This window comes from Protopterus annectens, chromosome 10.part0 (assembly GCF_019279795.1).
Source record: "Protopterus annectens isolate FY-2018-M chromosome 10.part0, PAN1.0, whole genome shotgun sequence".
Lineage (NCBI taxonomy): Eukaryota > Metazoa > Chordata > Ceratodontiformes > Protopteridae > Protopterus > Protopterus annectens.
The window spans coordinates 1821962211-1821977992 of record NC_056744.1 but is presented as its reverse complement, the minus strand read 5'-3'; the positions used below and the strand labels follow the sequence as shown (position 1 = coordinate 1821977992).

Here is a 15782-nt window from a genome sequence, read left to right as displayed (position 1 = left end):
GTCAAGTAGTTTTAGGAATATTGAGTTGAAGCGGGCAACTGCGTTATCTAGAGATAATGTTTTTAGACAATTCCAGTTAATTGCTATTAGAGAGTTTGAAAAGGTTGTTGGGTTAAAGTTTTTTTGGTTACAGATAGTAATATAATTATGGGTGCGATGCAGGAGAGATGGGAGTCGATGAGTGAAGATGGGAATATGGTCACTAAGGGGATCAGGAAGAGTGCCACTGTCAGAGAAATAATGGGGATGAGAGACTAGAATCCAGTCTAGAATACTGCCGCTAGAGAGGTTTTTTGAGGGGTGTGTTACAGAGTTGCTTAGCTGTGAAAAATTGTAGAGGTTGATATTAAGAGGGTTTTTAGGAGGTTTTTAGGAGACTGAATGGAGGCTCAGTTTATATTCATGTCTCCTAAGATTATTGTTTCATTGCTAATATTGTTGGAGAGCCAGGAGAGGATATCTTCAAGTGTAGAAATATTATCCCCTGGGGGGATGTAGAGTGAGGCTATAGATATGTGTTTATGTAGGTTAACTTGGAGTAATGTGAGGAGTAGTTCAGTGTTTTAAAGTGTGGAATAGGTTTGCTATAGAGGGTAACTGACCATGAGGATGAGTATAGGAGAGCTACTCCACCTCCTTTTTTATGGGACCTGTCTTTTCTTATGATAGAGTAGTTTGGAGGAATAATTTCAGAGTCTTTTATATGGGGTTTTAACCATGTTTCAGAGATGGTTAGGATGTCAGGTTTATTATGTATGAGACAAGCATGGAGGTTTGGGACTTTGTTTACTATACTTTGGGAGTTAAAAGAAGTAAATAAAATGGACTTGTCTGTAGTGGAAGATGTGGAGGGGCCTGGAATGGACTAATGGAAATATGTTCATTTAAAGCTGGACAGTTTTTCTGCATTCAAGTTTAACTGCCAGTACAATTCCCGTTTTTTTCTAGAAGTGACCAAACTCCACCACATATATCGGCCTTAATACCATCAATAACTGTAAATTTAAAGCTACGGCCATGATTTTCCATAATATGCTTGCTCAAAGCGTTTGTTTCCTTCCTAATTTTTGTCATACAGATGTTCGTATATACGATTTTTAAGCTTTCGATCAGTTTTTCCTATATAAAAATGGAATATCTGGTACAGAAAGCACAATATATGACTTTATCAGAGGAACAGTTAAATCTAGACTGAATGACAACTTCATCATTGTTAATATTAAAGATACTACCCTCAAAAATAAATTTACAATAGTTGCATGTGCCATATTTACTCGTATAACCCATCCTCGTAGTAGTAGAACTCTTTTTCATCTCAAAAATATTCTTAAGGTTTTTACCCTTTTTAAAAACAACCACTGGACTGTCACCCACATATGGTCTTGTGCCCTTCTGGGTTATAGACCGATTTTAAACAAAGTGTTTCTTAGTTGGAAACAGTGCGCTGTATAAACGTTCACAAAAGAGGTCCATCATTTTTCATACTGTTTTCATTATCTGCAAGGACAGGGGGGTCACTCATTGTATTATGATCCGATAACAGAGGAATGAAATGTCCTCTTTCCCTTTTATTAATGACCTCAACCATAATATCCATAATAAATGTACCAGGGAATCCCCGCTGTTAAAACATCTGTTTAAGTTTATCACATTCATTAAGAAACGCTTCCACAGTGGAAACCGTACGTGCTGCATGTACAAATTGCCCTTTTACAATAGCTTTTTTTCTGTTTGATGGGTAGGTACTAGAAAAGTGGAGGAAAGAGTTGGAATAAGATTCTTTCCTATATATTTGAGATACTAGCCTTTCGTTTTATAATCTTTAATCAATAAGACATCCAAAAAAGAGATGTTATCAAAATAAATATATGGGTAAATTTCAGAAAATTAGTGGCGTTATTTATATAGGAAAGAAAATAGTCTATTTCTTCAGTTGGTCCATCTCATAAAGTGAACACATCATCCAGGAAACATGTATAACACTTAGAGTCTAGAGACTGAAGATGGAAAAAGAAACTTCTTTTCCCACTGTGCAACAATGATAGTACAAAGACCCCCACAGGATGACCGCATCGCCACTCCTTCCTGCTGTAAAAAGACCTCTATTGAATAAAATAAAATTATTTTGTAACACCAATTCTAGTAGATGTGTACATAACACAACATTGCTATGTCCAATACTTATAATATAAAAACTCACTAAACCATTCTAAACCAGTGGTGTGGGGTATAACAGAGTACATGTCTTGAATACAAAAAAGTAACTCTCTTTGAAAGGTATGTTGTTAATTAACTTAAAAAATTCGATGAATCCTTACATATGTGTGCTTCATTATAGACAAGTTCTTTTAACTTAATGTCAAGACATTTTGCTATAGATTGCGTTACTGATAGTTTTCCATCCACTACTGGCCACATGGGAAGTTGATAAAGATTGTTATGAAGTTTGGGTAGTCAAAACCTAACTGGGATTCTACAATGTGGTACCGACATGTAGTTCAAAATTTCAATTTAAATAGATCCCTCAAACAGGTCCTGAAGTTCATTTCTTATTCTATTATAGGCACCACGCAACTCATTGATTGAGAATTTAGAGTAGGCTTTCCCATTCAAAGTTTCCATCATTTTTCTAGAATAATCAATATTATTCATTAAAACCATCCCTTCCCCTTATCAGGTTTCATAATTCTCACATTATAAAATCCACACTATTTCTTTAATAATATTTTCCATTTTGTTAAAATTCCCATCTCTCATTCTGTGAATCCTAGAAAAATTATTTGCATGCCCAATTCACATATTTTCTCAAAAACCTGGATGATGGGATGGAGGGGGGATTACAAGTACTAGAAATGGAAAGAGGAGTAATAAAATTGTCAGAACTGATATTTTGAAACAAAATGTTAAAATTTAGTTTACGGGTATATATTTTCAAATCCATTAGCATAGTAGCAAAGTCAACTCATTGATAAGGCACAAATGTAAAAACTTTTGAAAATAAATCACAATAATTAACATCAACAGTCATTAAGGAAAAACTGTAAACATTAAAATCACCCACAGAGTTTGTTAAAATATCACATACAGGTAAGGAAAAACCTGGTGTTTCGTTCACCAAGACAGAATCAGGGGAGGGTATGTTATTATCAGTTCCCAAGGATGAAACAGAATCCATATAAACGGATTCAAGCCTCCCCTCAATTGTTCACCAAAATCTAACTCAGATACTGAACTTGGTTCATATTGTCCCATCTGGACTGAGCACCTCTCCTTCCCCTGTTCACAGACCTTCCGCTCCTGTTCCAATTATATGGTAGGACAATTTGTATCTGCTGGAATCTCTTGGCATGGGTACCATGTTTGGCCCAGAGGTGGACGGGACTTGCTTCTTAGGCGTTCTGAACACCGCAGGGGTGGATATTCCTCTCCATCTAAGAAAGGCTGGCTGGAATTACCGTGCTGAATATTATCTGCAACCCCAGCACTACCACCCTCGTTGACATCAACAAACATATTGCCCCAAGTTTGTGATCGTGGTGGTACAGGATAGGCCAAACCATTCCCATAGTCTCTTTTACCCCTTGAAATTTTCTTAAGTTTATGATTTTTAATCGAGTTAACCAAGTTATTAATACTTTTAAAAATCCGAAGATATTCATATTTGAAGTTACCATAATTAGAGTTTTCACATATCAATTTATCAATCTCAGTCACGGAATCCATCAAGTCATTAATTGTAGCTTTATTGTACTTCACAATTAATGTCATATATTCCATGCCATGCTGGTCAAAAAGTGCAATTAATTCTTTATGCAACTCAGAACCAGCCTCCAAACCATTAGGGTAGCGCCACATTTGCAACCCTTTAAATACGATACCTTCCTTGATACACTCTAGAAAAGTAGAAGTTGTCCATTTGCCGACATTTTATTTTTGAGAGTTTATAATCAAACTCATGAAGTAAACTCTCAATTGTTGTTGGAACAGCGTTTGTAACTCTTACCTCATGCAGATGTATAGAGGCAGATGACCAGTCTTTAAGGACAGGAACCGTATCATTACAAAGTTCCAAGTTTGAAGTATGCTGCCCACAACCATGGAGGTACCTGAAGCATCAGGCAAGGAAGCCAAAGAGGTTTCCCCATTCAAATTCCTTAGATTTGAATAAACAGACAAATATGGCCCAGAAAGGATGCTCTGCAATCTACTTGGAGAACGAGAGGGCACCTGCAAGCATGTCTCGCATCACCAATGACATCACAACGGTGCGTGTTCAAAACAGAATCCACTCTTTGTGAAAGTTGTTGCACAGTAGTAGTAAGGTTATGAACTTGCTTGTTGTAAGGCTATAAAGTCAGAGTCCTGTGAATAAAGTGGAGCAGAGTCATCCATCCTCAGTACGGTAGCCATAAAAACAAACAAAATATAAGAAAAAACACCAAACCAACTAAATCCAGGAAAAGGCTGCCAGAACAGTTGATGGAAAGCTCCTGTACACTGGAGAAGTCCCCGAAAAAACAAGACAAAAAATTAATATACAAAAAACGTTTATTCCATAACCACTTTCGTCTTAACAGCAAGAACTCCTGAGGACAGTATCTTTAATATTAAACAATAAGGAAGTTGTCATTCAGTCTAGATTTAACTGTTGTTCTGATAAAGTCATACATTGTGCTTTCTGTACCAGATGTTCCTGTTTTTATATAGGAAAAAAAACTGATCGAAAGCTTAAAAATCGTATACACGAACATCTGTACGACATAAAAATTAGGAAGGAAACAAACGCTTTGAGCAAGCATATTATGGAAAATGATGGCGATAGCTTTACATTTACAGTTATTGATGGTATTAAGACCGATATACGTGGTGGAGCTCTGTCACTTGTAAAAAACGAGAATTGTACTGGCAGTTACACTTGAATGCAGGAAACTGGCTGGCTTTAAATGAACATATTTCCATTAGTCCTTTATTAAACATTTTGGCTTTGGATAGGTAGAAATACTTCCCCAAATGTAATTTAACCAGGAGACATTGTTATACCTTTTAAGTCATGAAGTGTTAAATGTTTATACACATACATACTTTTATGGGTCTCTTTAAGGGGGTGTTTTTATTGTGCCTATGATGTCATTGAGTCTTGTATAAATGGAGTGATTTGTTTTTTGTTAGTTCTGATGAAGTTTTTACTGTTAAAGATGAAAGTGCATTATGTCTTCAGCCTTAGTGCAGTTAATATCTTTCTCAATCAACTCAGTGCATTGTACTTCTGAGATTTATAAACACAACTAAAGGAGGCCTTTTGACAGTTTTTGGTTTGTGTGGTAATTTTAGCCTCAGACCTGGCTTTGGTGGATTTTATTAAACTCCTGAACTGTTTAGTTTCAATGACAAGCTCTATCATTCTAGGAATTACTCATTACTTTTAGTCAAACTTCTCTTCCTTTTATTGTAAAGCTTAATATTACAGTCCCTCCATGGGAGTTTGTTTCATTTCTCAGGTTTGCCCTGTGCTTAGTCCTTTAGCGGACAGCTGCATCTATGCAGCTGTTCACATGCTGCTATACTGTACTGGTGTACATTTCAACGGAGTTAACTAGATTTGTTGGGGATCTGAAGCTTGCCAATGTATCACTTGGACTCTTGATTTAGAGAAATTTCTAAAGGTACACTGGGTGGAAGGGGTCTGTGGTTTCAGTTTTATTTCAAAACAACTGTTTTAAGGTCAGACCCAACAAGTGACTAAGCTATGCAAGGGATGGGGGTGAGATGTCCCCACAGTAATAAGGACAAGATTCAAAATATTGTCCCCACCCCAGTGGATAATCTGACTAATTGTTCAATTGTTCTAGGGTGCTTGAATTCACGAAGTCCAAGAATCTCTATGCTTGTTCACTAGTAGTGGTGTAGTGGAAATTCAATGAAGCACAGGTAAACGGTGGGAGTAACGATTACCCTCTTAAGGTAGCCAAATGCCTTGTCATCTAATTAGTGACGTGCATGAATGGATGAACGAGATTCCCACTGTTCCTACTTACTATCTAGCGAAACAATAGCCAAGGGAATGGGCTTGGCAGAATCAGCAGGGAAAGAAGACCCTGTTGAGCTCGACTCTAATCTGGTCTACAGTTGGATAGATTTGATTATCTAGATAAATGGCGGTGGATTTAATACTAAGTGATTCCATTTTCTGTAGGTAAGAGTTAGGTTTCCTTGGGTTATAGAGAAAGTTCTAGAGCTAGCTAATATACGGTACCGGACCTTTCTGATGGTCATCTGGACATGAAGAAGCTCTAGGTCATCATGCTGCTTTACCAGCCTTGATGCGAGCCTCCTCTGGATGAAGACTGGGACATCTCCTGCACAGTTGCTGGTCTAAACATGTGGAAAGCATTATAGCCCTATACAGCTGGGGCACTAGCCTCAGTTTTAAACCACTTTTCAGACACCCCTCAGGCATTTATGTCCTCCAGGGTGAGAAGGACTTCTAGGGAGTAGAGTTGCTTGTTTAGGCTTCTAGCACTGATCAACACCACCTTTATATTTTCCTTTGGTTGCTTTATCAGGTTGGCACTGCCTAAAAAAATGTACTATGAGGGGCTGGACAATGTCTTTGCCAATAACTGAAATCCTGGAAGGAGCATATGCTGGTCATCCCTGATGAAACAACACGGTTTACTGATCAAACCTCCCAGGCTGACAAATATCGGACCCACTTTGAATGACACCAAAAACTATGCCAATTACTGAAGTCATGTTTTGTTTATATTCGACATCCTCTTTAGAGAGGATAGAATGCTGCTCAACACTAGCCACATACCTGCCTGGGAGACACAGTGTGAGAGCTCAATCAAGTCTTTCGTCATTCACTGTCCAGAGAGGTACATCTCAAGTTATGGACAACCACATATACCAGGACAGAGTCACACCGGCACTTGTTGTTTAAGGACTTGAGTGCACGTGTGATGCGACAGATCCTGGCACCAGAAAAGCAGCTGTCATTCTTTCCTTGCTCAGCCTGGTAAAATCACATTTGTATGTCTTACAGTGGAGTCGCCTATAACTAGAAGGTTTGGTTGTGTCGATGCCTGCCTCATGGGCTCAGCATCCAAGACTTTGGAACTCCTTGCACTTTGTGAGGAGGCGAGTTTAACTTGCTGAGTGTACTTTGTGCCTGTGTTGCATTTTGAATGTCTGAGTTTAAGGCAAATTAATCTTTAGAATTTCAGCATATAATGGATTATGTGGACTGCGATGACCTTGGAGAGATGTGTTGTGTGGTGTACTGCTGATGACTTTGGTGTCTGTTTAATGTGTGTGAGAGTGTTGTCTCTACGGATGTTTATATTATATCTCTCTCTCTTACACACTATTATTCTGTTTGAGTAGTAGGTGACCATCACACAGCATGAGACAATTCTAGCACTGTCTCAATACCCATCTCAATCAGGCTGGTTACAGAAGTTGTGTGAAGTGTTGCTTCACTGTTTAGACAGGAATAACTTGGGTGGGGCAGGGGTAACTATAACTGCAGGCGTTTGTTTTAAGATAACGTTGAACGGACCTAAAATTAAGGTGTTGGGAAATGCCTAGTTAACTGGCTGGGGGTGTACTGCAGCTCAAGGTGCATTTATTTTGCACCTGGTGTGGGTTATTTGAGCCTCAAACCTACATTTTTAAGGTTGTACAGATTTTGCAGGTCTCATACAAAAAAAAAACACTTATGTAGACAATCCACTATACAAGTGAGTCTAATGGTGAAAGTGCACCTACTGCAGCTTTTTTCTTCTTTTTTTTTTTGATGAAAAGCTCGTTTCTCACAGTTTAGGGTTTACCATACTTCTCAAAGTCTTGAAAAAAGATCCTGGGTAGTTGCAGCTTTGTGCAGTTTATAGCAGACAAGCTACAGTGGAATGTACTCAAATGAAGTCAATAGTTTAGTTTTGTGACTTAAGAACCTGCAGCAAATCACAGTTCACTTGGTTCAATGACTCTCAGTTACATACAGGTCAATGACCCCAGATAGGTTAAAATTTCAGAAATGTTTACAGTGAAAAACTGTGATCAATGTACAAACAGAAGGGACAGTTGTACTTGATACACGAGTGGGAGCCGAGATGGAGGTTAACAGTGTATAAGACACAAGAACAACGGAGAAAAGTAACAATGTAACAAAAAGAAGTCACTGGACAAATAAGCAGAATACGAGACTCCCGCAGCAGAACTGGAATGTAAACAGATGTCTAAGCACAAGTGCAAAACCTGCAGCAGAAATGTCACTGTTTCAACTACTGCAATCCAAACAACAGTTTAAGGACCCAGACCAGGCAGAGATTTGCTGGTACACAATCTGTGGAAAAATACAGTAATAACTGACTATATGAGACTCAGATCTTACAGTAATTCACAATCATCCCACAATTATGAATGCAACTACAAGATCAGGGTACCATACTGACTTCAAATACAGTCTACTTTTGAAGTTCGAAGTGCAGTATAATGTATAAATGATGCTCAGATCGTGCAGTAATCCACAATTCTCCCACAACTGCAAATGAAGCTATACTAGCAAGGTTCCAGAACACATTACTTTTGATAAAAAATATTACAAGTGGCAAAAATGCAGAAATAACAGTACCACACTAGGCAACTCTAAGTACTACTTAAAAGGACAACAACGGGATTCTATTTTTAAATGCTCAACTTCTTTGTCTTTTTTCTCCCTGTTTACTGCCCCTGCTATGAATAAACAACAACACAATATTTAAAATATTTTAAATTGACTGTTTCTCCCCACTAGAACAGTACCTTACTGTACCTGTGGTGGATTCACTTTCAAAAAACTTCAGCCCCACTCTGGAAAAGCTTGCTGCAGTCTCCAATTCACTGATGTCATCAAGGCCACTGAATGCAGGTAGTTTTCTGGCCATTTCCCTCAAACTGACATTCCCACTACCGTCCCAAAAACCCACCCATGTTGTGATGTCACAGCTCCCTGGTCCTTCCCTTACCCATACAGCAAGTAAAGACTAAAGCAAGGAAACAGTACATGAGTCAAGTCAACTGCTGTGAGCTGTCAATCACAGCAAGTAACCGCTCAAATTAACCTTAGCACTTTGACAGCTAGGGAAGTTAGGTGTGAAGGGGGATGGGAGATGAGTCAAAAGTAGTACAATTCAGGCTTTACAAAAGAAAGACTGTAGTTTAACCATTCCAAAAAGAAGCAGCAGTAAAAAGCACTTTGAAAGTCTGTTCTGTGGCATTTGCACTGTTTGTGTTTTAAATAGTAATTGAACGGCATGAAATGTTACTTAAAACTGACTGAAAGACAGTAGTGTATGTATGTAAAATCAATGCAGTGACAGGAACTTTAGGAAGAAAGAGGCCTGTGTGATGTAATTTTTTTACAGACAGCACTGCATTGTGGGATACCTGGAGGCAAACTAAAGAATCAGAATTACTTCCAAGATGCCAGACCCCATGTGGTCAGACTAAGAAATTACGTATAAAAACATTAAAAAAACTGTAAATAGTCCCAGAGTGGTGTTAAATATAGGAAACACCAAACCATGATGAAATAAACATGTTTTTTGAGTCTGTTGGTGTGGTTCTCCTTTAAATAGGTTAGAGTTGGAAAATGTATGAAACTGGGGCTAACGCAAGCTTTAACAGTTTAAGGGGAGGGCCTTGACAGCTTGATGTCTCAGTGCTCAGCAAAATGAGCAGAGGAGATAGACTGGGAGGACCTTCCAAGGCCAGATATATAGTAGGGGAGACAGCTCAAAGCCTCCAAGTTTAAAAGCACAAAAGGAAAAGGATGGTTAGGGAAAAATGGACTAAAATGTTAAAGTGGAGAAATGTAAATGTACATCCTGGATGCAAAATGAAGTCTAAATGCTTTGCTAGGTTTTAGCTTCAGGAGAGCTTTCATCTTTCTCGCATCTTAAAGATAAAGATGGCTGACTGCTTGTGTAATATGAAATACTAAAAGAAAATGGAGGCGGAGGACAGCTTAAAGCATTAGCCAATAGTGTTCATCATCCCAGAACTTCAGAAATCCCTCACTACCACTAGGTTTAATTAACACAAGCTCTACATAAAAACTCACACAGCTGTCCAAAACTGTCTGTTTAACGTCTGAAAGTAACTAAAGAAAAAGTAATTTGATGCAGCAATGCTGATTAATCCACTTAAGAGCTCAGAAAATAACGGAAACTATAAAACTCAAATCAATTTACAGCTGTAGGTAGATTCAGAAAAGAAATAGTAAAAATGCAGAAAAATGAAAGAGTTCACTAAAACATGACTTAAATACCTAGGCACACCACAGACATGCATGAAAATGCACCGCAAACTGTAAATTACCTCAATTAATAGCTTTAACTTCAGAACCAACACAAATAAGGAATGACACAAAAATGATTTAAAGGTAAGATAAGTGCTGTAGTCTAAACGTACTTTCCTGGATGCAAAATTGAGTCTATTATGTGAAAAGTAGACGCAGCTTACTGTTTGAATAAGGTAACTCACTGGAATCAAAGTATCCCAAATCAGCACCACAAATGAAAATAGGGTAGTGACTTGTTATCCAAAGTGCCCCCAAATAACTCCAAAAAATGAATACATGGTAGCCACTTAGGATGTTATCCAACATATCCCAAACCAGTTAAAAAAAAAGAAAACTGGATGGAGAATTAACACTTTATCCAAAGTGTCCCTAACAAGTGACAATAAATTAACCTGTAGTAAGTTAGCATCTTACCCAAAGCGTCTTAAACCACTGCTAAAAAATGAATAGGAAGTCGGTAAACATCACATTGAAAGTGTCCCAAACCAGTGCCAAAACTGAGGACAGGAAAATCAGTTAACATCCTGTCCAAAGTACCCTAAACCTGTGCCACAAATGAACACACAGCAAAGAGAAAGCATATAAAATACTCCAAATAAAGTCCAAAAAGAACACAGGGAGGTGAATTAACATCTAACCTAAAGTGCCTTATAATCTTATGGTACACTGTCTCTTCAGACATAATCACTTAGCATTCACTCTAGTTGGGTGTCCATCTCATACCTAAAGTGCCTTATAACCTTACAGTATACAGTCTCTTCAAATGCAATGACAAAGTTAGTATTTGGTCTTGCTAACCAACTGCTTCACCTTTGGCATACCACAGTCAGTTCACATCTAGTGAAGTCGTTAATCATTCCCAGATGGATTTCTCCATGGTTAGTGAATGAGTACTACAAGTGCAGATACATCTAATCCAACGTGCGAGCTTGTTACCTTATTCCAGTCAGCAATGGTGTGGTGCTGGACCCTACCACTGGATAACTCCTACCTCTTTTTCCCTATTTTCCCTTTCCACTGATGCGTATGATGTTAGTCAGATGTAGCAGCGCTGCTGTTTATAACAGCAGAAACGGGCTGGGCTGCCATCCTCCATCTAGAAGTCGAACACTGCTCGACCAACATACAATCTCAGTTATTTATTTATTTTACATTTGTTGACCGGGATAGTCCGAATGGATATATGTCCATTTTCAGGGAGAAAAGCTCCACATACCAAAAAAGAGATAGTACATACATCACTGAGTGAAACTCAGGCAGAGAGGTTTAGAAAAATATAGACAAAGAATACAGGCAGATATCAATATACACTATGTGCAGACTTGCATCTGATTGGCAAAGACGTATCAGAAAATGTGAACATAGAATACAATCAGCTCTCATAGTTCACAACGCTTAGACATTCAAATGCTATGAGGCATATATACTTGGCTAAACAGCAGTTCCAAAGGAAGAGGGGGGAGATCAGCAAAGTGCATGAATATGGCTGCCTTGACTAAACTCTCGAGAGTTCTGTTCAAGCCTGGCCAGTGACTGCCCAAATACCGTGTTTCTGCACTCAGCAACATCTTATTATATAGTTATATCTTTACCAGTTCAACCTCGAAACAAGATACCGTGTTTCTGCACTCAGCAACATCTTATTATATAGTTATATCTTTACCAGTTCAACCTCGAAACAAGATACCGTGTTTCTGCACTTAGCAACATCTTATTATATAGTTATATCTTTACCAGTTCAACCTCGAAACAAGATACCGTGTTTCTGCACTCAGCAACATCTTATTATATAGTTATATCTTTACCAGTTCAACCTCGAAACAAGATACCGTGTTTCTGCACTCAGCAACATCTTATTATACAGTTATATCTTTACCAGTTCAACCTCGAAACAAGATATCGTGTTTCTGCACTCAGCAACATCTTATTATACAGTTATATCTTTACCAGTTCAACCTCGAAACAAGATACCGTGTTTCTGCACTCAGCAACATCTTATTATATAGTTATATCTTTACCAGTTCAACCTCGAAACAAGATACCGTGTTTCTGCACTCAGCAACATCTTATTATATAGTTATAGCTTTACCAGTTCAACCTCAAAACAAGATACCGTGTTTCTGCACTCAGCAACATCTTATTATATAGTTATATCTTTAACAGTTCAACCTCGAAACACGATGAACGACCTAAAAGACGTTCAAAAATTACAGGTTACTTTTAACAGCACTACTTAAGGTCGCACAATCATCAGCTATGTCCTCCAATTCTATGCAGTACAAACAAAAACATACAAATCACGAATGAGAAACCTGCTGATTTCACTCATACAAAAGTTCTTACAGCAGCCAATATTTTTATATTGTGCTCTAAATTCTTCCGCAACCTCTGGAGGCATTTTCCTACACTTCTCTCTCGTGTACCAAGGGGCGTAGCCCTACACTAGTTGGTTCAATATGAATTATATATGCTGAAAGAATACCCATTACAAATATATCAATACAGACAACCAGTCTTGGCCTAATTTAAAAACAGAATGCTAACAGTATGATTTTATACTTCTAAATCCAATAAACTTAAGAGACTCTACTTTTGTTTAAAAACACCTTTATTAAAGTATCATTTAAGACACAGGCACTCATACACTAATAGAAAAGAACAAGCCATATTAACATTTTTTCCATTTACACACATTATATATTACAAATGTTCTTTATCATAACTGTCTTTCTGTCCAGCATTACATAAATCACTCAATTCCTGCCTTCCCTTAACGCTCACTCTGCCTCCTGAACATTATTCTGCATGTATTGTTCCCACAATTTCCATTTACTTCTGCTTAACTTGGTCCTTCTGGTTTCTAAAGATCCCTCTTCCATTTATTTGATCTCTTTTTACAATATTCAATACTTCAGATACAGTTGGTTGACATTTTGATTTCTATTTTCTAGTGATTTTTTTTTCCAGCCAACAGAATACAACTTAAGGCCTTAAGGTGTCTAGGCAATCACTTCCTGTGTCCCAGCTCAAAAGAAAGAATTATTTCCTTAGTTACACCCATTTGTTTCCCCAATATTTCTGACAGAGTACTCCGTAGAGATTTTTTTAAATCTGCCATCTCATTACACTCCCAAAACTATGTTCCCAATCACATCTCCAGCATTTATCTACGAGGAAGTTCTTTGTGGTTTGCCTGAGGTATAAAATATCTATGCATTCACCCCAAGCCAAACCCCTAAACCTTCTGAACGTTTTCTACATGCCTGGCAGCTATACTTAAGTCCTTCCACTGTTGCTTTGCAAATTTCCTTTTCATTCTCCTTTTACAAGCTGCTCTGATGTCATTTGATCATTAGCTGTGCTCTACTATTTAGCACTTTAACAGCTGCTTCTCTTCTACTAAAACATCTACTATCATTCCTCATGTACCTTTCGATTTGCCCATTGGGGAAAGCAGTCCCAACTACTGCTTAGCCTCATCTCACAGTACTACCTTTCCCTTCCAAGTTATTTGCTCCTAAGACCTTTGCTGTACATATGCCCTCACAATGTTCCCCTGAAAAATGCTTTTGCAGGCTCTCTGTCTTCCCAATATTTTCCAACCTCTTCTGAACTGATTCGTATAGTTATCATGCAACACTTCACATGCCCTGCTAATTATCCTCTTTTAAACTACAGCTTCTGTTCTAGATTAGACAAAAATTAGCAGAACAGGTCTGACTTATGACTCCCCTATCACCTTCTCTCTCTGCCTATACAATAATACCAGTCCCTGATGGGGAAGGCAGACTCGAACCTCCAGTCCAGACTTCTTGGCCTCATCCTACTATATTACCTTTTCCTCTCCCCTCTCTCTCTGCTTATACAATAATATCAGTCCCTGATGGGGAAGGCAGTCTCGAACCTCCAGCCCAGACTTCTTGGCCTCATCCTACTATATTACCTTTTCCTCTCCCTTCTCTCTCTGCTTATACAATAATATCAGTCCCTGATGGGGAAGGCAGTCTCGAACCTCCAGTCCAGGCTTCTTGGCCTCATCCTACTATATTACCTTTTCCTCTCTCTTTTCTCTCTGCCTATACAATAATATCAGTCCCTGATGGGGAAGGCAGTCTCGAACCTCCAGCCCAGACTTCTTGGCCTCATCCTACTATATTACCTTTTCCTCTCTCTTTTCTCTCTGCCTATACAATAATATCAGTCCCTGATGGGGAAGGCAGTCTCGAACCTCCAGCCCAGACTTCTTGGCCTCATCCTACTATATTACCTTTTCCTCTCCCTTCTCTCTCTGCCTATACAATAATATCAGTCCTTGACGGGGAAGGCAGTCTCGAACCTCCAGCCCAGACTTCTTGGCCTCATTTTACTATATTACCATTTCCTGTCTACTTATTTGCTCCCAGCAGTTTTGGAGACGTACGTTACCTTGACAACTTACCTCAGTGCCTGGTATATTCTGGAAGACTGCAGCTGTCAGCTGCTTTGGGCAGGATTACCTTCTGTAGCCGACGGTCAGTAGGACTGGTAAAGTTGACTTCCTTTCAAGAATCTACACTGACCCAGCTGGTATACTTCTTCAGTATGCATAGCCAATAAAAAACAGTCTCAGCACTACAACAGATCTAGCAGCCATTACAGAACGTGTCATCAAGGACAGTGTGCTCACTAAATCTTCCCTGTTGTGATCATGCCTGAAGAATAATACATTTAAAAATAATCCAGAATGAAATCAAACATATTTGAAACTGCAGCATATTACACTCACCTGAAAACAGCAATCTGCCCATAGTTGTTGCCGGCTGCAAGGTACTTGCCACACGGAGAGAAACTCTGGCAGAAAACTGTCATATGCAATAGCTCCAAGCGGCGCTGCAAGTCAACCTGGAAGAAAAGCGAAAGATCAGCATTGTACCAGGCAGCAATCTGAGACCATGATGTATTACATTTCCAGCAGCACCAAGTGCTAGCAAATGAACTTCCATTTCAGATACACGGATAAACAACTAAAACTTACCTGAATGCAAAGCACAACTTGTCAGAGTTCTTTCCTTCTCATGTCTGAAAACGGAGAAATTCAGAGCACTGTCACCTAAAACTCATGAAAACAAGGACAGAAACAGAGCCATGCTGTGTTAATGAAAAAATGATTAAAACAGAATAAATATTAATGGGTGAGTGGGCAATTTCTTCTTTAATAGGTCGTTTTTTAGGTGACCCATGCCTGGTGAAAATTAAGCTGCCACCACTGCACTTTGTTACCTCATCCACAAGGGCAGAGGATTCCTTGGCACAGCAGGCAAACAGGCAGCCATGAAGGCTGCTTCAGTTATGGCCCCAATCTCCCGGGGTACAGATTACGTGGTCATCCACATCACCATGAAGGCACTCCTAGACACAGGCTCCATGCTGGCTACCACCACCATCAGCATCATCCTGG

General features: G+C 38.8%; 1 protein-coding gene across 1 annotated transcript in view; it reads right to left on the bottom strand.

The window, feature by feature from the left end:
• The window catches only part of THOC6 (THO complex 6), a gene marked incomplete in the record, with an annotated part of 295129 nt that extends 279906 nt beyond the window's left edge, over positions 1-15223 (bottom strand). Inside the window, 1 exon segment of the mRNA XM_044086675.1 lies at positions 15111-15223. Within this exon segment, the coding sequence (XP_043942610.1) occupies positions 15111-15193 (83 nt within the window).
• Between the last annotated feature and the right edge of the window lie 559 nt (positions 15224-15782).